General features: G+C 32.9%; 1 protein-coding gene across 1 annotated transcript in view; it reads right to left on the bottom strand.

Annotated features, from left to right (window-relative positions):
• The window catches only part of LOC145249013 (centrosomal protein of 192 kDa-like), a 144,349-nt gene that overhangs the window by 56,776 nt on the left and 64,950 nt on the right, over nucleotides 1–22,623 (bottom strand). Inside the window, exons 17-24 of the mRNA XM_080110872.1 lie at nucleotides 20,838–21,024; nucleotides 18,498–18,634; nucleotides 12,087–12,301; nucleotides 7,623–7,781; nucleotides 6,622–6,706; nucleotides 5,607–5,771; nucleotides 5,073–5,244; nucleotides 1,431–1,513 (exon numbers count right to left, since the gene is read on the bottom strand). Of these exons, the coding sequence (XP_079966998.1) occupies nucleotides 1,431–1,513; nucleotides 5,073–5,244; nucleotides 5,607–5,771; nucleotides 6,622–6,706; nucleotides 7,623–7,781; nucleotides 12,087–12,301; nucleotides 18,498–18,634; nucleotides 20,838–21,024 (1,203 nt within the window). The remainder of the gene's footprint in view (nucleotides 1–1,430; nucleotides 1,514–5,072; nucleotides 5,245–5,606; nucleotides 5,772–6,621; nucleotides 6,707–7,622; nucleotides 7,782–12,086; nucleotides 12,302–18,497; nucleotides 18,635–20,837; nucleotides 21,025–22,623) is intronic.

The raw sequence follows: 22,623 nt of genomic DNA, 5'->3' as shown, positions 1-22,623 counted from the left end.
TGGGAGATCATTGGTGTTTAATAATTAACATAAAATTTTTAAAACATTTTTCTTTGAATTTAAAATAAGCATAGATAAAAGTGACAATTTTCAAAAACTTGGAATTTGTATTGTTAATAAGTGATTCTCTCTTTCTCTCCGACGGAATGGTCATTACTGACCAGCCATGGCACTCTTCATGAATCATCAGCATTGGCTCTGGTTCTGCGCCATTCTGAGCAACTCAGCCATGCTAATGTTAGCGATGTCCTTCACAATGTCTGAGATTTTTGTTTTTGGTCTTCCACATCCTCTTTTGCCAGGGGTTGTACTAAAGAGCAGATCTTTTGTTAGGCCATCTGTTCTGGCCACATATCTTCAAAATCTCAATTTACTGTAATTGATGTTATCCAGCAGTCTTCAGCATGGTCCAATCTTCTTCAGAACCCATTCATTTGTACGTTTGTCCACCCAGCTTACACACAGAAGTCTACAATAGCATCACAATTCAAACACAGCAATTTTCCTCTTGTTGACTTTCTTCAAGATCCAACATTGTGCTCCGTATGTTATTATTGAGAATAACAAAGCTTGCAGGAGTCATTTCTTTGTGTGTTGTGAAATGGATTTGTCTTTCTAGATATTGGTTAGCGCAATTACTGCTGTCCTCGCCATTGTAATATTACTTCTTTGGTGTCATCTACTTTGTTTGTGAAAACTGCACCCAGGTAGTTGAAATCTTCTACATTTTCAACATTTTTGATTATCCACAATTAGGTTTTCATCATTTGATGCCTGTGTTACTTTCTTTGCTTTTGTTCTGCTACTTCGTTGGCAACTTTTATCTTGTTGGTTAAGTCTTGTAGTTCCTGCATACCTGTTGCAATCAGAAATACAGTATCTCAGGTCGTTGACTGTTCTTCTACCAATTTTGATTCCTGCTGGCTGCTATTAAAGTGATCATGTCAAATTGAATACTTATGCAGCCCTGAAGATGCCTTGAGTAAATACTTCAGTATCAGACACTAAAGCATATGCGATAAAAAGAGTACAAAGTGGCTTTACTTTCGCCAGCTTCGTAACTTGATTTCCTTAGTTTGTTCCTTAGTCCTCACATTCCATGAGCAATATTTCTGACAAAGTGGAAAGAATTACTGTTTTCTGAGTTGATACCTATTCACCTAAAACTTATCATTGACCGATTTTTGACAAACTATTTAAAAATTCTTTTTTAACTCCATTTATCAGGTGGCTTCGTGCGTTGTCTGGAAAGATTTCCATAAAATAATCTTTATTTGTTCTAAAGATTGTGACAATGTTTTCCGAAACATGCACATATAACACAAACTAATAAAACTGTGGAAAGAAAGAAAACTAAAACAAGGAAAAAAAATTCCAAACGATAAAAGCAATGATTTAAAAAAAAAAAATAAAAAAACAAAAAAACTTACTATTTTGTCAAAGGACTTCAAAATTCCATTCTGTGGATGTATTGTAATTGACTGACTGTTTGCCAAAACCGATTTTTCAGAATCTAAGCAAGAAAATAAAATTCATTTTTTATAATTATTAACACTGGTTTATAAAGAAATTGTACAAAATTTTTTTTTTTTTAAGTTGGTGTTCCAACCACATTTGCAATGCCACATATTATTCAAAATAGTTGGTGTTCCAACCACATTTGCAATGCCACACATTATTCAAAATAGTTGGTGTTCCAACCTCATTTGCAATGCCACACATTATTCAAAATAGTTGGTGTTCCAACCACATTTGCAATGCCACACATTATTCAAAATAGCTGGTGTTCCAACCTCATTTGCAATGCCACACATTATTCAAAATTTCTGGGTTTAAGAAAATAACTTTTAGGCAAAGTTCAACTTTACTCATCATCATTGTCTCCTACGGTGATACAACAGTGATTCCAATGCTTCTTTAATAATTCGATGCCTTTTTTTGTAGAACTTCTCCAGCTGCCAGAACTTTGTGGACCATATTTTAGACTATCTGGCCTCCTAACTTGCTTGACAGCAACTCTATTCTCTATCTGTGCCTAAAACTAAATGCAAATTCCATGAACAAAGTTTCTTTCCTAGAAATGTGCACCTGTGGAAGTCTTATAACGCAAAGCTGGTTGTTTTCAAGTCCAATTTAAACAAGTTCTTGTTAAAGTTGTCCTCTTAATTAAATTCTACCTAATTTCCATCACTAATGATCATTAGTGTTGTCTCGGCCACCACCTTCCACTCATCAGCCCTTATCCTCGAGTGGCTTTGATAAATGGTGACTAACATGTAAAAAAAAAAATAAAAAATTTTTCTTTATATGGGGCGCAATGAAAAAGATAAAAGACTACGATCATCAGAGGTTTTTTTTTTACGTTCCAAATCGGGGGATAGTGACAAAGGCATGTGGTCAATTGCGAGTCTTCCTTTAAGCAGACATCAAAACAGAGTTCATTGGATGAAACTGACAGAACAAAATTCACCCAAGTTTGGATAAAAAAAAAAAAAAAATAGTATGACGCAGTGAAGGGCCCTACATAAGAGCGATTAAGTTAACTAGTATGAATTTTAATAAAGGTCACATTAGTACATGACATAGCTGCAAACAAGATTGTACCTACAGATGGGTGGCATGATTTGAGGAGGAGGTGCTAGACAAAACAATAAAGAATGTGACAGAACGCCACGTTTTTGAACATGATAAACAGAAGCTTAAAAAAAAAAAAAAAATAAATAAATCTCTTCATAAAAGTCAAGCAAACAGAACTGTTGAAATTCACACTGGAAGCACTTCCGGTATATTGTAATGGCTTGAACTTCTTGGCACAAGTCTCCTTTACGCATGTGTGAAGGTTCTTAATACTATTTTCAAATGAATCAAAATCAGTTTCCAGTTTGACAGTATTCAAACAAGATGCACTTGATCTTGTCTCGTCTCTGAGAATCGAATGGAAGGATTTTTCTAACTCTTCCTCTCCACAGAGAAGAATAAAAATAAAGAAAAATCTGTATGATGTACGTACCAGCAACGAAAATATCATATTCCAAAAATCACAAATTTATCAAGTAGTTTTATTTTTATAAAGAAAATCATTTTTAAGCAATTAATAGGCATTACAACATAAATCTCACAAGTTTGAAAATTATCATTGAATCATCTTCCTTTGTTTTGTATTTTTAAGGTTGTTTTCAAAATGGTGGACAAAGCAGTCACTTCTCAAATACTCACCAAATTTGATTTTCTTATTTAAAAATAAAACTACTTGATCAATTTATGTGAGTTTGGGAATATGATCTTTTTCAATTTCGTCACAGGGTTTGTTTTTTTTTAAATATAGTGAGACTTCTGGACACAAACCAAAAAAATTTTTACTTCTGTGACACTTTTTGCGTTTTTATTTTTATCAATGTCATAGGATTTTACCTAATGTTTTAGCTGACTTTATCCAATAACGATTGCTTCGAATATGATTAGTTTTCAGTTATCATGAAAAATGACATAACATTTGTAAGGAGTTTTCACTTGTTCAAAGCATTTTTAGTTACACATTGTGACATTTGTCTTCTCAACCAATAGCATACAAGACAGTAAATTATCTAATTTCCAACAAACTTGTAACTGTTAATATTCAGTGATTAATTATGCTATTAAAATCAATTTGATATCATTGTGTATGTTTTTGCAAAATTCTATGTGTCCATCTTAAGTTTTTAATACAATGAAAATAATGTTGTTGCTCGAGTTTGTTACCCTAGCTGTGTACCGAATAGCCTCTAGTTATTCTTTATAAGTATTATAACCCTGCTTGTCCTGTTTGCGAGAGATCAACCTGCATCTCCTCATGGGCATTGTCTCTTCAGATATGAGACAAGAAGTTGCCAGTTGAGTAGAGATTACAAAAGCTATCAGTGATGAATACCATCTACATAGACGTGAATCAATAGTACAACTGAAATCAAGGAGAAGCTTCCTCAACCATGTCTGACCCCTAACAACATCTCAGGAAGAGACCAAACTACAGCTATGGACCGGACGGCTAGAGAATGCCCTTCTTCCTACGGACATGGGAACCTCTCCATTCTGAGGCCTTTCCTCCCAGCTCAGAAACATTCTTGTTCCAGTGGAAACACTCAACCGTTGGAGAACAGGAATGAGGGCAATCAGAAGTTGTTATGACTAGATGGGGTTAAAAAACTGACCCGACCGTCTGTGAATACTGCCTTGTTTATCCTCTACTGTCGAACCGGTTCATCTTGAAAGATCTTGTAAAGTACAAGAATTATGCAAATAACTGTGTAAAAAAGAGTAAACTGCCATATTATCAGGGACCCTATGTCAATAGCGATTAAGTTAGCTAATGTGGATTTTGACAAGGGTCACATTGCGTGCATGTCATAACTCAAATCTGCAAAAAACAATCATTTCCAGGGATGAATCAAGAAATGCTGACATATAAAGTCAAAACTAATTGACGTTAGACAAAACAAGAGTAGGGAAGAGATGACAAATGACATGTTTTTGAATGACGAGAAAACAAAGGTTTTCAAATCAGTCCGTGGAAGCGCATAAGAGACATGCTGCCGATAATGCGGTAAGAAATTTGATCGCTAAGTACGAAATGTTACCGAAATATTGTTATTCATATGTCACTCATTTCAGTTTAATTAATAAAATAAATAATTAGTAAAGAGAACATTAAGCTCTCTCTCCTGAGTAAATTCTCTCCAAAATAAAACCTTTAAGAAAATCTCAGAAACATCTTTGTATTTCTTTCTACATAAAAACGATAAAAGACTCATATAAATTCCTTTTATATTTATATTAAAGACTTATATATCATTTTGTTATTGGAAATATAACAGTCTGAGTACATGCTTAAATGACACACCAAAAAAAAAAAAAAAAAAAAAACAGAGATACAAGTAGCCAATAGGAAACGGGAACTGAAATCAAGATAAAAATGGAAAAATTACATCCCTGTAGAACATCAAAATTATGTAACAATACCAGGATAGGTTTAACCATGATAGTCAAAACAAATCAACAACTGAATCTGAAAAAAAAAAAAAAAAAAAAAAATTTACCTTTGTAGATTTGGACACAGAAAAAGGCATCTCTAACTCCCGTATTTTTCAGAGTGAAGTTGCACGTCTGACTTGAATCTACTGTCATATCATTTGGAGTGATATTTAAAACTCCGTTGCGAGGTTCAATTAAAAACATTTCACTGAGGCCTCCATAGCCCAACAATGGTATCTGATGGGTAAAAAAAAGGGGGGAAAAAAGAAAAAAGAAAGTACATCTTTATATGCAGGGAAGATGAACTCAGTTATAGCGCTAAAAGGTCATCGAGAATATTAACACATTTTACAATGAACAATAGGAGGTCTTCAATAAACTGAAGTTCTAGAAATATTTTACAGCTGTGAAAGAGTGTTGGTGCTCTCGGGTTTTGCTCACTAATTGTGGACACATGCATAAGTGAAGAGACAAGAAAGAGGGACACATACAAAGAGGGACAAAGAGAGAGAGGTGAGAGTCACATGACTAGTGCATTAATCTCTTATGTGAAAATAATTCAAACGATTGGCGATAGTAAATATATCTTGTAAACTTACCACAAATCGTCTGGAATCATCAAAGGACTTAACATTGACCTTGCCTTTAAAAACAGCTGCTCTTGTGGGGTTGAATACAATGGTGACCGGATAGACTTCGTTCGGTTGAACAACAACACTCTTAGAGTCAGATAATCGAGTAACTGAATTGAGGACAGTTGAAAACTGAAATGACAAAAGCGTCAACAAAATTCAAATGCAAGAAAACCTGGCTGGAAATCTACTGCTATAGTTATAGAATCAACAGCCCCCCCCCCTCCACATTCCCACACGAACACCAAAGTCCAACTCTTCTTCACTAGTGTCAAAACTACCTAGCTAATAGTTTCGGAAAGAGTTGGCATCAAAATCTATTATCTACTCATTGATTTCCTCTACGTGGCAAGCAAACATGTACCAGATGTGAAACTACAAATTCATTAAGCAGAAGTAGCAATGTTGCTTCTACTTGAGACGATATTCACTAAGGATGGGTTGAGGTGGATCCTCCTGTAGAACACACAGCATCCAAGATGAATGCGGACCATGCATGATGTTCTACAGTAGCTAAAACAGTGATATGCAGCCAGTTCTGGGACGAGCAGCAAATACCATAAACCAGTGAGTCGAACACACACACACAAAAAAAAATATGGCACACTGAAAAGACCGGTCAACTAAAAAAAAAAAAAAGTATCAGGATTGCAATTATCACCATTTCTACTACAGGAACTAGATAATATCGGTGATATGACATTATGGTTAACGCACTGCTACCACTATAAATCATAGAATAATTTTTAAATAAAAATATAAAATAAGTGAATTTAATATGAATTAGGATTCATATATTGAAAATGGAGTTGAATGATTTCAAAATCCATGTATTGAAAAGTAGCAAAAATAAATAAAAATAAAAAAAAAGGAAGAAAGGGAAGAGAAGAAAGCAAAATTATTTATGACTAAAAATGTCTAAATTATAGAAGAAAAAAAAATTTTTGTGAACTAAAAAAAAAAAAATTTTAAAAACACGTACCTTGAAAACTTTGGCTTCTGAACGTATTACCAATTCTATTTTTGAAGGCAACTGCGAAATATTCTTTAGGCGCAAGGTGATTTCTCTGATGAAAAAAAAAAAAAAAAAAAAATGCAAAAGCATTAAAAAGAAAAAAAATGCAATAACATATGTGAAAAAAATTGCTAAACAAAAAGTAAATAAAAATAGAAAAAAAATTTTTTTCAGAAGAGGAAAATAAAGAAAAAAAAAATAGCTAAAAAAGCCCCAAAATAGACAAAATGTGCCCTATCCGAAAAAAAGAAAACGGTAAAAAAATATATACCAAGAAAGAAATTGAAAAAATAATTAAAAAACAAAGATTAATGGAAAAATAAAATCAAAAGCAACAAAAATGGGTAAAACAGAAAAAAATGGGAAAAAATGAAAAAAAAAGTAAAACCTATAAGAGATTAAAAATAAGAAACCGATAAAATATGAAAAAAAAAATGGGAGAAAGGGATAAAAAAAAAAAAAAAAAAAAAATGGAGAAGGGTTGGTTGGTTGTTTTACGGCATATCAACCCTTTTCGGGTTATTTAATGCCGAATCCAAAGATTTTGAAGAAAAATTTTTTTAATAGAATATATTTGTTGTTTTCAAGTCGGTTTCTATTTAACCCATAGTTGGACCCTAACAAGTACTACCACTCCGGGTCAGAGTGGACCTGGGAGCAATGGTAATTAAAGGGTGGATCCACACTCCTCAAAGCCCACAAGCTGGGGCTTCACCACTGGGTATACTTTAAGGTCATATCCAGGACCTGGAGAAAAGGATGAAAAAAAATGGAAGAAGGGATGAAAAAACAAAAAAATGGAGAAAGGGATGAAAAAAAAATGGAGAAAGGGATGAAAAAAAAATGGAGAAAGGGATGAAAAAAATAAGAAAAGGGATGCAAAATAGGAAATGAAAAACTGAATATATTTAATTAAATTAAACAGGTAAAATGAATTCTGATATCCGCTAATAATAATTTGTGCTTACTTTGGTTGTGCGAGTTGCACACCACCAAAATTGATGTGACTCATATCAGCCAGCAGCCATCTTTGTTGCCGAGGATGTGTGCGAGGGTTGGCAATAATTTTACCCTGAATAGGAATCGCAAACACTGGACCACTTGGTTCAATGAACATAGTCATTTCTCTGAAATGAACAAAAAAATAGCATTAAGATTATTAGTTATTTTTAAAAAGTATTGTCAAGCAGAAAAATGCTATTTTTTTTTTAAACATCAATGAAATGAGTTTTACTCTTATTTTATTTTTGGTATCCTTTGAGACGAGTAATTTGCATATTTATTTATTTGTGGACGGTTATCCTCATCTTGATAGTTGTTTCATGACGTTTCAGCCAACTATTCTTCTGGAATAGGCATGCTTCAATGAAGAGTCCATTTGAGGTATGTGACGCAGTGGATAGAGGTGTTGAATCTCATTCGTTACAGGTGAGCATTGTCTGAAGATGTTGGCTTCAACCCTACCCAAAGCCAGCCAGATGATTAGTTGGCCAAAACGTGATGAGAAGACAACTATGGAAGGCAGTAATTATTGAGGATACAGTTAAGAGACTCAGCATTACTATCCTGTCGTGGTTAACCACCTGATGAAGGCCAGAGGAATAGTTGGGCAAAATATTGTGAAACGATAACTACGAAGATGAGCATAACAGTTTGCAAATAAATATATTCTTATTTTGTTGTCAAATTTGTTTGCATTTTGCAGTGGATCTGAACCCATTAGTAGTAGTGAATTTTTCATAAAATCTCTTGCTGTTATGTCTGTTTGCAGTCTGCAGAGGGTTTGGTTTAGAGGGAGAGTGGTTATATCACATATAAACTCCACACATTGAAAGTGAAAGCAGAAAAAAAAAGGGAAGGGCCCAAATGTTAATATTACATTGACATGGTTGGTAACACCTTCAAGGAGAGATTTTCTGATCATGTTCTTTCAATAATCCCAAATATAAAAATAGAACATCACTTGTCACATACTGTAAGAATTTAAAAGAGCAAAACCTGACACCAATTGTGAAATAGGACATCTTAAGGAAAACTAGCACTTACAAATCTCTCCACTCACCTTGTTATCAGTGTTTGAGCGAAAAACTGTTTATTATTAGATTCAAGGATAGAGATAAGCTCCTCTCAATTAACTGCAGACACAATAGATCCCACCTTCTTAGTCATTTTAATATTCTCTTATAAAATTTGTTTGAACTATTTTTACTTTACATTACTGTGAACTATGTAGAGGGCCAAATTGTGTTTTTTGGGGGTTTGATCGCAAATGCCTCTTTATTTTCCATCATTCTGTTTTTAATTTTATTTTACATGCAATAACTAGGATTAACTTTGATGCATAGCTGGCCCGTTCTTTTATAAGCTATTTATAACTTTCTGCCTATAACCTCCTCTGTTCTCATTTATTTAAACAGGTTGCAAATTAACCCCTAAGAGACATACTGCTACCCAATATTCATTACTGATTCTAACCATTATATTTGCTTTCTTTTATATTTTACCCTTAGTTATAAACTTTCCTTGTTCCTGGTAGCTACCCCCTTAGCTTTACTATTCTTAATATCCAATGAGTTCCCAACTATCAATCCCTACTATAATTTTTTATTTGTTTGTTACCCTAAACATTTTTTACTATCACTTTAATTTGCTATCATTTTTTTTTATCAATTTTAATATTTTAATTTTAAAATAATGCAAATACATTTTTATATATAATTTATATTAAACTCCTATATTAACGAGTGCATTCAGCTTTAGTGTTACTTATTTTACAGTTTTTTTTCCACTATTTTGCTACCATACTCCTTATTCTATATTTTACCTTTTATTTTGTTACTAGCGGGGTGCCCGGTGTTGCCCGTGTGTTTGTCGGTGTAAAAGAAAAAAAAAAGATTTGGTAGGGAGGTAGGCTCGAATCCGAAGCCTTGAGGCAAACGTGGTGGAAAAGAGTGTTAAAAAAACCCGACATCTTACCCACTCGGCCAGGGCGAGAGAGGAAGTGAAAAGCGTTTTAATTTATCGATTAAAAACTTAAGTGACAGGTGCGTGAATTTAATGAGGTCAACATCACGCGACTTAACTTTGGCTGGAAACCAGTTTCTGCATATTTGTTTCCTCCGCCAAGATATTGGGAAAACAGCTCCCCCAAAAAGGAGAGTGTTCAAACGAATAGCAATTGTCTGATATGACGGTTTTTTTCCAGCATTGATCAAACCGGCACGAAAGGCCAAGAACGCTTTCAGTTTCACTTTTTTTTTAATACTGAAAAGCTAAACAAACATGCGGCAAGTGAAAAAAAAAAAAAAAAAATTACGAAAATAGCGTGTAAAAGTCGCCGAAATTAAAGATACACGCGAGCTTGTTTCGTGAATCGTAGATATTATAATCTAGACAGTATATAAAATGTTTTAAGAATGAGTGACCACACCGAATGCACCCCCAGAAAAAAGCCTTTGCCGGACATACACAAAAAGTGTGCACACACAAACACATTTTCACTTTTATATTAATAGATTCTAATTATATTTCCGTTCTAGTTGATTTTCTATCTTACATTTTACATATTTTTTTTTTTTTTTTTTACATTCTAAATATTTATCTTTTATAAACTTTCACTATGACTCTACGATTTGAACAAGGAACAAGAGAGGAGAGGCATTGCTTGGATGAAGGTCAGGTCCTGACTGATGATTCACTGTAGTTTCAAAAAGTAGTTCTTTAGGGGACCAATGAATCAATGCGCCCTATTAGCTGATTGGCCAGTGAGTGGCCAAACAGTTCAGAGGGGGAAGGGCACTGATTCACAAGAGAAAATAGATCTTTGTGACTGTTACAGCCTTTTATATATTAGATTAATATGATATTAATGAATTACAAAATTAATGAGAGTATTTAATAACAGTTGATTTAAAATTCTTATTTCTTATATTACGATAAATATTTTTTTATATTTTTGAATTTCATCATATCGCTCTATATATAAAGTTGTGTGTGTGCATATATATATATTTAATATTTTGATTAAACAAACTGCCTTTAAACTCATTAAGATGCAAATATTTTATAGAATCAATTCAATTTTCGTTTTTAAAAGTTTTTTTCTTATTAATCTTGGATAATGAAATATCCATCATCAGAAAAGAAATTTTTTTTGTTTTTGTAAATAAAATATTTATGTCTTGCGTTGTTATATTGAGCCTCTGTGCTGGAGTCATTGCACGCTTCGATGCGGATAGCCTGCAACTAAACCGTCATAGAGCCTTGATATAACAATACCAGATACTGATATTTTCTTCAAGATGTCTTCAAGCGTGTTCTTGCCAATCGTCATATACATAGAAGTTAAACAGAACGTAAAGTTATATAGGAATTTCATTATCAAATCGATAATGGTTACAGAGAGAGGAATAAGGAAGAAACCTTTTTAGGCTATGGCATTTTGAAGGTAAATGCTTCTTGTCAGAAGAGGAGAAAAAGCTGCCATTATATATATATATATATATATACACACACATACACACACAAATTTAATAACTAGACATTACAATGTTTTGGCTGATATAACCTGCAACCTTCTTCAGGTCGGTCTTCTTGAACTCTGAATTTTTCTGTCACACTTGAGAATCTGTACGGAATTTCAAACAGAATCCCTTATTAAATCAACAGAGGTCGCATGTGTTTGTTCCATTAGCCATGAGTGGATATAAATCTTAATTGGTATAATAAAGTACTAGATAATATTTAGTTTTACATGACACTCTTGAGAAGGGAGTGGTGGTTGAAGGTTCAATTCTCGGTGCGAATGATACTAAGAATATAAGTACAAATTACTTAAAACTTCTAGCTGGTCATGGCCAACAAAACAAGAGCATACTACCCCTGTGAATTAAATAAAGGGTTCCGTTTAAAATCTTATTTGGCGTAACAGATAAAGTATTAGTTAATATTCGGTTCTACATGGCATTCTTTTGGGATGGAAGGGGGTTGGGGGTAAAGATTCAATCCTCAAGAATACAATGGCAGATGAAACAAAAGCATGCAACATCCGCGGATAGAATGAAGCGTTCCAGTCAAAATTCTGTGCAGATTCCCGAGTTTAACAAAATACACCTGAAGAAGGTCGGAGGTTACATTGGGCAAAATATTATGAAAATAACACTAAAGATGAGAACAGTAGTTCAAATAATTTAAATAATCTAAATGATCCAAACACCGTGTAGGTTAACATAGCACCTACATATACGTTAACATAGTATCCTACCCCTGACACTGATTATAGTATAATAAAAAAGAACAGCTTCATTTGATATTAAACTTCCAGCAACGTTTCCTTTGATTATCAAATGCATAAAAATTTTTTGTTTAAGTTTGCATGCAAATTAAAAACAAACAAAAATTAAGATGAAGAACAACATAGGAAAACATCTTACATATTGCGAGAACTGACAGTGTCGTCATGTGGATGGAAAGAAATGTTCATCTCTGCATTCTCACCCACAGGTATTTCGAGATAGTCAGAATCCAGTGTGAACCCCTGTTCACGATGGCTAAGATCCAGAGCGACATGAAGGTTGAGAGTGCCAGCATTGCGGAGAGATAAGGTGTGAGTAGTTGGTTTGTTTACTGAAGTCTCCATCACAATTAACTGTAAAGAAAAGATTTCAGTAGAAATATTTAATTCTATATCAGTTTTATTGTTAAAAAAAGGTTTGTTTACTGAAGTCTCCATCACAATTAACCGTAAAGAAAAGATTTCAGTAGAAATTTTTAAGTTCTATATCAGTTTTATTGTTAAAAAAAAAAGGTTTGTTTACTGAAGTCGCCATCACAATTAACTGTAAAAGAAGATTTCAGTAGAAATTTTTAAGTTCTATATCAGTTTTATTGTTAAAAAAAAGGTTTGTTTTAATAATTTTTAAATTAAAAAAGGTAGACTTTTAATATCAATGTCAGAGTGAGAAAAAAGCTCAACTTTATAAATATACAGATCAAGACAAGAAAGACTGCATCGAGCGGCACCTCCTCGGGCAGAGATGCAGCATGCCATCATAAAACGTATTTTATTCTTATTGTCCTCATCAATATTAATATTTATCTACATTTTATACATTTATATTTTATACATTTATATACATGTTTTGCTGGTGCAGAACTACTTCAAGTTAGCAAAGATGCCCGGGAAGCCAGCTGAAGACATGGTGGCACACCATTAAACCTAACTTTGGTCCACAATTTTAGGGGAAGACCTAGCTTAACCCATCCTGGGCGAATGTCATTTCAAATCAATAGGAATTTCCAACCAACACTATTCATTTTGAAAATGTGTAAAATCTTAATCTTTTTGGCAATCAGCAACATCTTGCAACATCTTGCTTTAGCAATCAGACAATCTCCATTATTTTTTTTTAATGAGTTTTAAGGTAACTTTTAAAAAATGATTGTTAAAGGTTACACATTTTTTGTTATATCTATATATCTATAAAAGTGAACGTGTCTGTCTGTCTGTGTACATTTCCCTACGCAATAACTCTGTCAATTTTTAGTCTATAGACTCGAAATTTGAAATACCGGGTACTGAGATTTGGGAAAATTGATGTGACGGGTGTCAGCCAGAAATTTGGCTGTTAAGGGGTCAAATTTCAACGATTTGACCTTTAAGAACTCTACCAAACTCCTCCGACAATTTTGGGTCTAGACACTTGAAATTTTAGATATAGGTTCCTGGAACCTGGATCTAATTTAATAAAGTTGTTTGAGCCCGAAACTATAAATTTAAAAGGGTCATAATAGGGGTCAAATTAAAAAAAAATTACTCTTTTTTTTTTTTTTTTTTTTTTTGCTCAGCATACACCTCCAAACACCCGGGCAACGCCGGGCTGAAATGCTAGTATATATATATAAATAAAAGCAAATACCTCGGAGGATCGTATCATGACAAACAAATATGTACTACACAACTCCCCTAACAAATAATAATGTTTGGAAAAAGAAAACGTAAAACTATCCCTTCACCCCTAAGTTAAGCATTAATCATCATCATCATTGCATTTTACTATCTCAAGATTCATTGTCGGGTAGTGTCCAAAGCATCCCTCAGTTCCACATAAGGGAATGCCTCGCTTAGGGGACAGTCTGAAGAAGTGTGACATAGTCTGCATTTCGATGTTACAGGGGCACCAAACGTCCTGTACATGGCCTCACTTAAGCAAGTTATTTCATGTTTTGGCAATCTTTGATTGTATTTCATGTTTTGGCAATCTTTGATTGTATTTCATGTTTTGGCAATCTTTGATTGTATTTCATGTTTTGGCAATCTTTGATTGTATTTCATGTTTTGGCAATCTTTGATTGTATTTCATGTTTTGGCAATCTTTGATTGTATTTCATGTTTTGGCAATCTTTGATTGTATTTCATGTTTTGGCAATCTTTGATTGTATTTCATGTTTTGGCAATCTTTGATTGTATTTCATGTTTTGGCAATCTTTGATTGTATTTCATGTTTTGGCAATCTTTGATTGTATTTCATGTTTTGGCAATCTTTGATTGTATTTCATGTTTTGGCAATCTTTGATTGTATTTCATGTTTTGGCAATCTTTGATTGTATTTCATGTTTTGGCAATCTTTGATTGTATTTCATGTTTTGGCAATCTTTACTTGTATTTCATGTTTTGGCAATCTTTACTTGTATTTCATGTTTTGGCAATCTTTACTTGTATTTCATGTTTTGGCAATCTTTACTTGTATTTCATGTTTTGGCAATATTTACTTGTATTTCATGTTTTGGCAATATTTACTTGTATTTCATGTTTTGGCAATCTTTACTTGTATTTCATGTTTTGGCAATCTTTGATTGTATTTCATGTTTTGGCAATCTTTGATTGTATTTCATGTTTTGGCAATCTTTGATTGTATTTCATGTTTTGGCAATCTTTGATTGTATTTCATGTTTTGGCAATCTTTGATTGTATTTCATGTTTTGGCAATCTTTGATTGTATTTCATGTTTTGGCAATCTTTGATTGTATTTCATGTTTTGGCAATCTTTGATTGTATTTCATGTTTTGGCAATCTTTGATTGTATTTCATGTTTTGGCAATCTTTGATTGTATTTCATGTTTTGGCAATCTTTGATTGTATTTCATGTTTTGGCAATCTTTGATTGTATTTCATGTTTTGGCAATCTTTGATTGTATTTCATGTTTTGGCAATCTTTGATTGTATTTCATGTTTTGGCAATCTTTGATTGTATTTCATGTTTTGGCAATCTTTGATTGTATTTCATGTTTTGGCAATCTTTGATTGTATTTCATGTTTTGGCAATCTTTGATTGTATTTCATGTTTTGGCAATCTTTGATTGTATTTCATGTTTTGGCAATCTTTGATTGTATTTCATGTTTTGGCAATCTTTGATTGTATTTCATGTTTTGGCAATCTTTGATTGTATTTCATGTTTTGGCAATCTTTGATTGTATTTCATGTTTTGGCAATCTTTGATTGTATTTCATGTTTTGGCAATCTTTGATTGTATTTCATGTTTTGGCAATCTTTGATTGTATTTCATGTTTTGGCAATCTTTGCTTGTATTTCATGTTTTGGCAATCTTTGCTTGTATTTCATGTTTTGGCAATCTTTGATTGTATTTCATATTTTGGCAATCTTTGATTGTATTTCATATTTTGGCAATCTTTGATTGTATTTCATATTTTGGCAATCTTTGATTGTATTTCATATTTTGGCAATCTTTGATTGTATTTCATATTTTGGCAATCTTTGATTGTATTTCATATTTTGGCAATCTTTGATTGTATTTCATGTTTTGGCAATCTTTGCTTGTATTTCATGTTTTGGCAATCTTTGCTTGTATTTCATGTTTTGGCAATCTTTGCTTGTATTTCATGTTTTGGCAATCTTCGCTTGAGCCCAGTTGAGTGTTACACACTTTTTCCAGGAAAGTTCAGATTCTGTTCGGAGGTTTTCTTTTGGTGCCAGAAGAGCCTCATTGTTATTGCCTTTGACTTATTCTTCCAACACAGGCAGAAAAGACACTGGTGTTTTTCGTCTGAGTCTTGTGACAGTGGCAAGCTCTTGCATCATGGTAGTCGTGGCAGCACCTCTTGGTGTCCAAATAAGGGATAGCTATTTTCATTGCTTGTCACATTCTGCTTTTACTATTGCTTCTAAACAGATTTGCGACAGAGCGATTACGGACATTCTGTAGACAGATGGCAGGTTGGTCGATTTCAGGTTGCTTGTAATCGTTCTGCATGTCTTGTTGATCGCAACATTGACCTTTAGAGCGCGAGCAGAATGAACTCATGCCGCTGCACAGCATTCTGCGATCGGGTAGCAGAGTGCTAAAGCTGACAGGCACATCATTAAAAGTAACAGTTTGCTTCAAACAGACACCAAATGCCAAGAACTTTGCAGCTAATTCTACCCTATGCGACGAAGGCCATCAACTCCCCATATTTCCTCCTATAACAGACAACACACTATGCAACATACAAATATCTCTGCTTGAGGTCGCCAAGCTAATCAAGAATGTTGATTCCAGTAAAGCAACTGGCCCTGACATCATTCCAGTTATAGTGCTGAAAAAGCTCCAACCAGAACTTGCCCCCATACTTACAAAACTGTTTAAGCGTTGCTTTAAGGAGTAGTGCTTTTCAACACCCTGGAAAACCTCATCAGTATGCCCTGTATTTAAGAATTCAGGTGAAAAGTCATCTCTCTCTCAGTACAGACCAATACGTCTCCTTTGTGTCATGAGTAAGTTGTTGGAATACATATTAAATAAAGTAGTAGTCAACCACCTCAACAGAAACAACCTTCTTAGTGACATGCAATATGGTTTCCACTCTGCAAGATCTACAGCAGATGTGCTAACGGTTATATCTCATAGGATTAGTGAATCTCTTGACAAAGGCTTCCTTTCTAGGGCAATTGCTCTTGACATATCAAAGGCCTTTGATAAGGTATGGCATAAGGGCCTACTTCACAAGATTTCCAGCTATGGTATCACTGGAAATGTTTTCTCAATCATTAAATCATTTCTCTCCGATAGGTTCATAAGAGTAGTGGTTGATGGGCAGAAATCAGAGGCCCACAGTATTAATACTGGAGTCCCTCAAGGGTCCATCCTGGGCCCAACTCTCTTCCTAATCTACATCAATGATCTCCCAAAACACATACTTAAATCATTCATTAACATCTATGCTGATGATACGACCATCTATGGCAACACATCAAAGGCCGTAAATGACAAAGTTCTCTCTAATTCTCTCTCCTCTGATCTTGAGCGCAGACATATTTGAAATGTTCGCGAGCAAGATTTTTTAAAAATATATTTACAAAACTTTTAAAGATTTAAAAGAAAAAAATATAAATTTACAAAAATTTACAAAACATTTTCTTTAATATTAAATATTTACAAAACTTTTAAGGATTAAAAAACAAAAAACTTTTCTATTTATACAAAACTTTTTAATGTAAGTAATAAAACAAACGTATTTAAACAAAATATATTTAAATAAATGAGTGTTTTTCTGAGTACGTTCATTTTATATATTTACAGAACTTTTAATAAAACTAATAATAATAATAATAATATAAATAAATGGTAAATTTTTATGACGTGCCCCACTGCCCCAGCATATTATAAACGCTCCAACCTCCCTATGTTAAGAACGGCTTTCGGAATAAACACCCCCAACTTCAAAAGCCGTTCTTAACATGGAGAGGTTGGGAGGTGTTTATTCCGTAAGCCGTTCTTAACATGGGGTGGTTGGGGTATTTATACTATGATGGGGCAGGTCGTAAAATAATACCAAATAAATAAATAAACCGAAGTTATAACTGAGAATTTCGGATGATGTCAATTAAAAAATACATAATTTAAAAACAAACTAAAATAAAATTATTATAACCAAACTTTTTATGGCAGAAACAAATATAAAATAACTGACTTGTTTGGATTTTTGTGACCAAGATTAATTTTTATGTAGTGTGTGTGTGTGTGCGTGTGTTTATCTTTCTTCGTGCATTTTTAATACAATTCAATATTTATTTAAAGTACGATGTATGTAGGTGGTCAGTGGAAGAGAAATCCTTCTAGACCGAGGCAATTTTTATGCATAATAAAATCACAAGTATAAACAATCGAGATTTAAAAAATATATTTTATTCACATATCTTTTATAACTTATTTTTATAAAGATGAAGTGTAGTATCACAAGATACAAATCTTTTTATAATTTTCATTTTTATTAAAAAAAAAAAAACTTGCTATTTGCTTACTTCTCCATAAAGACAAATTAAGTGCAAGTAAGTTTAGCGTCTGAAGATCTCAGTTTCTAATGTTTTGCAATTGATATAGGTCATTCTTTTTATTTTTTTTAAATTTTTATTATAATTATTATTATTAGTTTTATTAAAGTTCTGTAAATACATTAAAAAAAAACGCACTTAGAAAGACACCCATTTATTTGAATATATTTTGTTACATTTACATTTGTTTTGTTACTTACAAAGTTTTGTGTAAATAGAAAAGGTTTTTTTTAATCCTTACAAGTTTTGTAATTATTTAATATTAAAGAAAATGTTTTGTAAATATATACTTTCTTTTAAATCTTTAAAAGTTTTGTAAATATATTTTTAAAAAATCTTGCTCGCGAACATTCAAATATGTCTGCCATTTGACCTGTTCAAAGTTTAGAAACAACTACCGGCAATGTCAAGGTCGAACAACCCTTGAATTGTTTGTCTATTTTTGTTGTCTGCTACGGGGTATCTAATCTTTACTTGATCCAAAGGATTGTAGTAAAACATTAAAAAGCTTACATCTGATCCATTTGATACGTGCAGTTTGGTTGTCCCAGCCGTAACCATAAGCTGGATGACGCCAAGAGGGGGTTGGTCAGTCGGCACATCTAATTGAAGTTCAATATAACCAACAAGTGATGTTGCTTTGTGAGAGTCTGAAAGAGAAAATGAAATTTATTATATAAGAAACTACAAGAAAATTTCTGATAAAACTTTTACACTTTACAGCGTATCAACACTTTTGAGAGTTATTAAATTAAACAACTTGGGTATAAAATGCACAAATTGCTTGATATAGCTGCACAATGCAGCAACTGGAGAAAATCTTAAAATAAAGTTTGTTTGTTCACAATTTAATAAACATGTATGAAAGGTACACGGTTTCACAAATTAATTTTCATACTGAAAATGGACTTGTATACAATTTTAGTCCAGTATGATTTAATATACATACTATTTATTTAAAAAAAAAAGTCTACATTCAATGAGTATCATCATTTGCATATTAAAGAAAATCTATTTTAAAAATTATCTTAATATTATTGTTTTAATTGTTCTATTTAGAAATAGTAACGTTGATTTACTTAATAGTTCATATTTGATTTACATTTAATTTATTTTCAATTAATAATAGCTGACAACAGTTGCTTTTAAAACCAGAAGTAAGCTTGTTTATTTAAGCTATGAGAATTATTTCCCCTTGAAGCTATAAGAGTTACCTCACATTTGACCAAGATGTGTTTTATGCCTCCCTAAATCAAACATGTTACTTTTCGTAACAAGTTAGGATATTTGATTTATCTTAAATAGTATACAAATAAACCCTCTGACTGGCAATATGTTTCGACAAAGTAACAGCGAGTATATACAGCTGGTGTATATATTTATCACAACTGTGAGCAATCAATAGAGAAAAAAAAAAAAAAAAAAAAAAAAAAAAGATGTAATAAAGATGAATTTCCCAATGCGCACACTCCATTAAAAAAAAAATTTTTTTTTAATTTTCTTATTTTGTTCGTGTCTGGTGTTGTGAGGCATCGGATAGAATGCCAAACATTCAACCACTAATCTCAGACATTCCAAACAAGAAATCTTTCCACGATTCTACCTGTCCTTTTATAAATGCAATTGCTTGAATCTCTTTTGCACTTGGTTAATCAGGTATATTTGCCAGGTAATCTTTGAAATTCTTTTTCACAAATTTAGTTGCTCCTATAATTACTGGAATGATGAAGATATTCCTAAGATTCCAATTTTTTTCATGTCGTACATAAAACCTTGGTATTTTATTATCTTTTCTATCTCTGCTCTGTTTAACTGAACATCATTGGAGACACTAACTTCTACTAAGGTTGCTTCTTCCTCCTTGTCTCATATTACTATGTCAGGTTTAACAGCTGTTTTCTAGGTATGTAGCTGCAAGAATTGTAGAGTCATGGTGGATTACTTGTTTCAAGCAGTTCTTTCTGGTTTTATGTTCCCAGGATTTGCTACTATATTCAATATTCAATTTTTTACAGATGGTCCAGTGGCTGATGTGCATGCTTGGAAAGGGCAGCACAAAAACAGTTTCAAAGAGAGTGTGCATGTTGAGAAGGAAAAAAATGTTCTTTGACGAAACAAGTCATTTAACTTCTACCCTCATCATGAATCCTTTGAAATCTTGGTCTTCATGGCAAAATTAATATTTTCAGAGAGAAAAAATGCAATAAAAAATGGGAAAAGAGAAGAAACGAGAAAGATAGATAAAATAAGTGAGAGAGGAAAAAAAAAAAGGCAGCTCAATATTGATAAAAAATAAAGCTCTAGTGATTTAGCAAAAGTCATGTTTTTCTTTCAACAAGGATAGCACATACAAAAACAAGGCGAAAGAAAAAAAAAAACAAGGCGAAAGAAAAAAAAAAGGGCGAAAGAAAAAAAAAAACAAGGCGAAACAAAAAAACAAAAAAAACAAGGCGAAACAAAAAAAACAAAACAAGGCGAAAGAAATAAAAAGGAGAAACAAAAAATACAAGGAGAAAGAAAAAAGTAGAAAGAAAAAAAAAGAAAAAAAAGAAAAAAGGATTTTATTTACTGAAAAGAATTATAAATACAAATATTTTTGAAAAGGAAAAAATAAAATTAAAACAACTATTTGAATATTTATTTTTGTAAAAATTATTTAAAATAAGAATTTGTACAAAACTGTCCCAGATTTTCAACACCTATTTGATTACTTTTTTTTTTTTTAATTAAAACAGGAAATCTTTTACATCCACTAGCAATTCTGGCATAACACGGTTTTCCTCGAAGTGCCCATTTATTATTATTGTTATTATATGTAAAAAAAAAAAAAAAAAACGATATTTACACACCAACCTTTTAATGCACAATTTTTAAGTAGATCACAAATAATGTCCAAAGTTGTCATGTCAGATACACATCCAGCCTGGTCTCTGGGAAGGATTAGGCTACAGATATTGTTACTCACAACTGTACACTTTGATTCCGAACCATCTGGAAGTGTCTGGTTGCCCCAGCGAAACACACTATTTGCCGACTTTGACTGTAAAATATGAAAATTTTAATTTGAATCAAATGAGGGTAAAGATAAGGAGAGAAAATACAGTTTCCATAAAGTCTCTTAATGTAAAAAATTTATTATCAAAACAGTTTATCTCGAACAGCATAAACTCACGTCTCAAGATTTAGAATATGTATTATAGCATCATTGCTGATTGGTTGCTGGCGGTCAACTTCCTTTCCCGCTTGCCCAATCAAAAACCATCACTCAGGGAAGTTGACCATGTGACTGAGTTTATAAAAGGTTAAACACATGCAAATTCATTTTCTTCCTGGCTCTCGGACTGAAGACATCTCTACATGGCTCGAACCAATCCTCAACTACTCTCTTGGGACGCAACACAATCCACCCAGGCCTTCAGGCCCAGAGTTCAACCAAGACAAGACAGAGAATCCATTGTGGCTACCACTAAACGATAACTTCAATCACACATACATGAACTCTCCTTTTCCCTACAGGAATGTCTAATCTCTTGTCCCTGTCCATACATGGACAGACACTTTTACCAACTTCGACACATCCATGAACTCTCCTTCAACAGGTCTGTCTAATCATTCATCAACACAGTAACTCTTCCCAACACTAACCGTTTTCTATACAAGTCATACAAAGATAATAAAGTAGTTATTAAATGTTAGAATTAAATTCTTGTCTTTCTTATTCTAAACAATACTCGCAATGTCTCATCAGTTACCTGACAAATTTGTTAACCCATATTCTAAAATTGTCTTTGGGTTTTGATTAGAAGTAACTTATTAGTAAATTTTAAAACAAAAAAAGCTTCATTTTGTGACTACAGAAATTTGACTAATTGATTCTGTCAACAAAATGGATGCACTGTGGGGGATTGAAAATTGAAAAACACTGCAGCTACACTACAGTTGCCCTTTCTTTGAACTTAAAATATCTTTCATAATTATTTCATTGTTTTAAACATTTAAATGATTCATTTGGATAACCTGCATGTCCTTTTTGTTTCATTTTACTTCCAAGTTCTTAGAAATGAAGGGGTCACCTTCCTTAGACTACCATTTGATCTCTACACGAGATATATAGATATTCAAATATTTCATTAAAAATTCTCGTTTATCTCTAAAACACTGAGTTAGTAAAGAAGTTGAGAACATAATTTTCCTCTCAATAATTGACCATTTAAATGTTATAATATGTTTCTTAAGGTCTCTTGATCTTACTGGATCCCAAAACAAGAATTCATCTAGTCTGGTAGTGTATCCAGCTTCATGATGTGACTTGTAGTAACATCACTTCAAAAATGTGCACCATTCCTCGTAAAAGCTATCATGAGTTAGCCATACCGAGGTAATTTTATTTGGGCTATGAATACGAAATGTGATTTTTAATATTTGGTCAGGGATTACTTGCAGGGAAAAGTATCCTCATGCTAAGCTGTCCTGACGAACCCTGTACCGAGAGACCTTACAAATCCAAGGACAGTGTATAGTAGGCATTACTCAAATTACGTTTGCCTTCAATAATCCTTATGAAATTTTGTAGCTCTTATGGCCATTTTTTACTTCAGTAAAGTAAGAAAGATAACTTATCTCAACTTAGTTTTAGATG

The sequence above is a fragment of the Euprymna scolopes genome, chromosome 27 (assembly GCF_053919585.1).
Source record: "Euprymna scolopes isolate OS-2025 chromosome 27, ASM5391958v1, whole genome shotgun sequence".
NCBI lineage: Eukaryota > Metazoa > Mollusca > Cephalopoda > Sepiida > Sepiolidae > Euprymna > Euprymna scolopes.
Note: the sequence above shows the minus strand (reverse complement) of the source record. Positions and strands in the feature narration are given on the sequence as shown.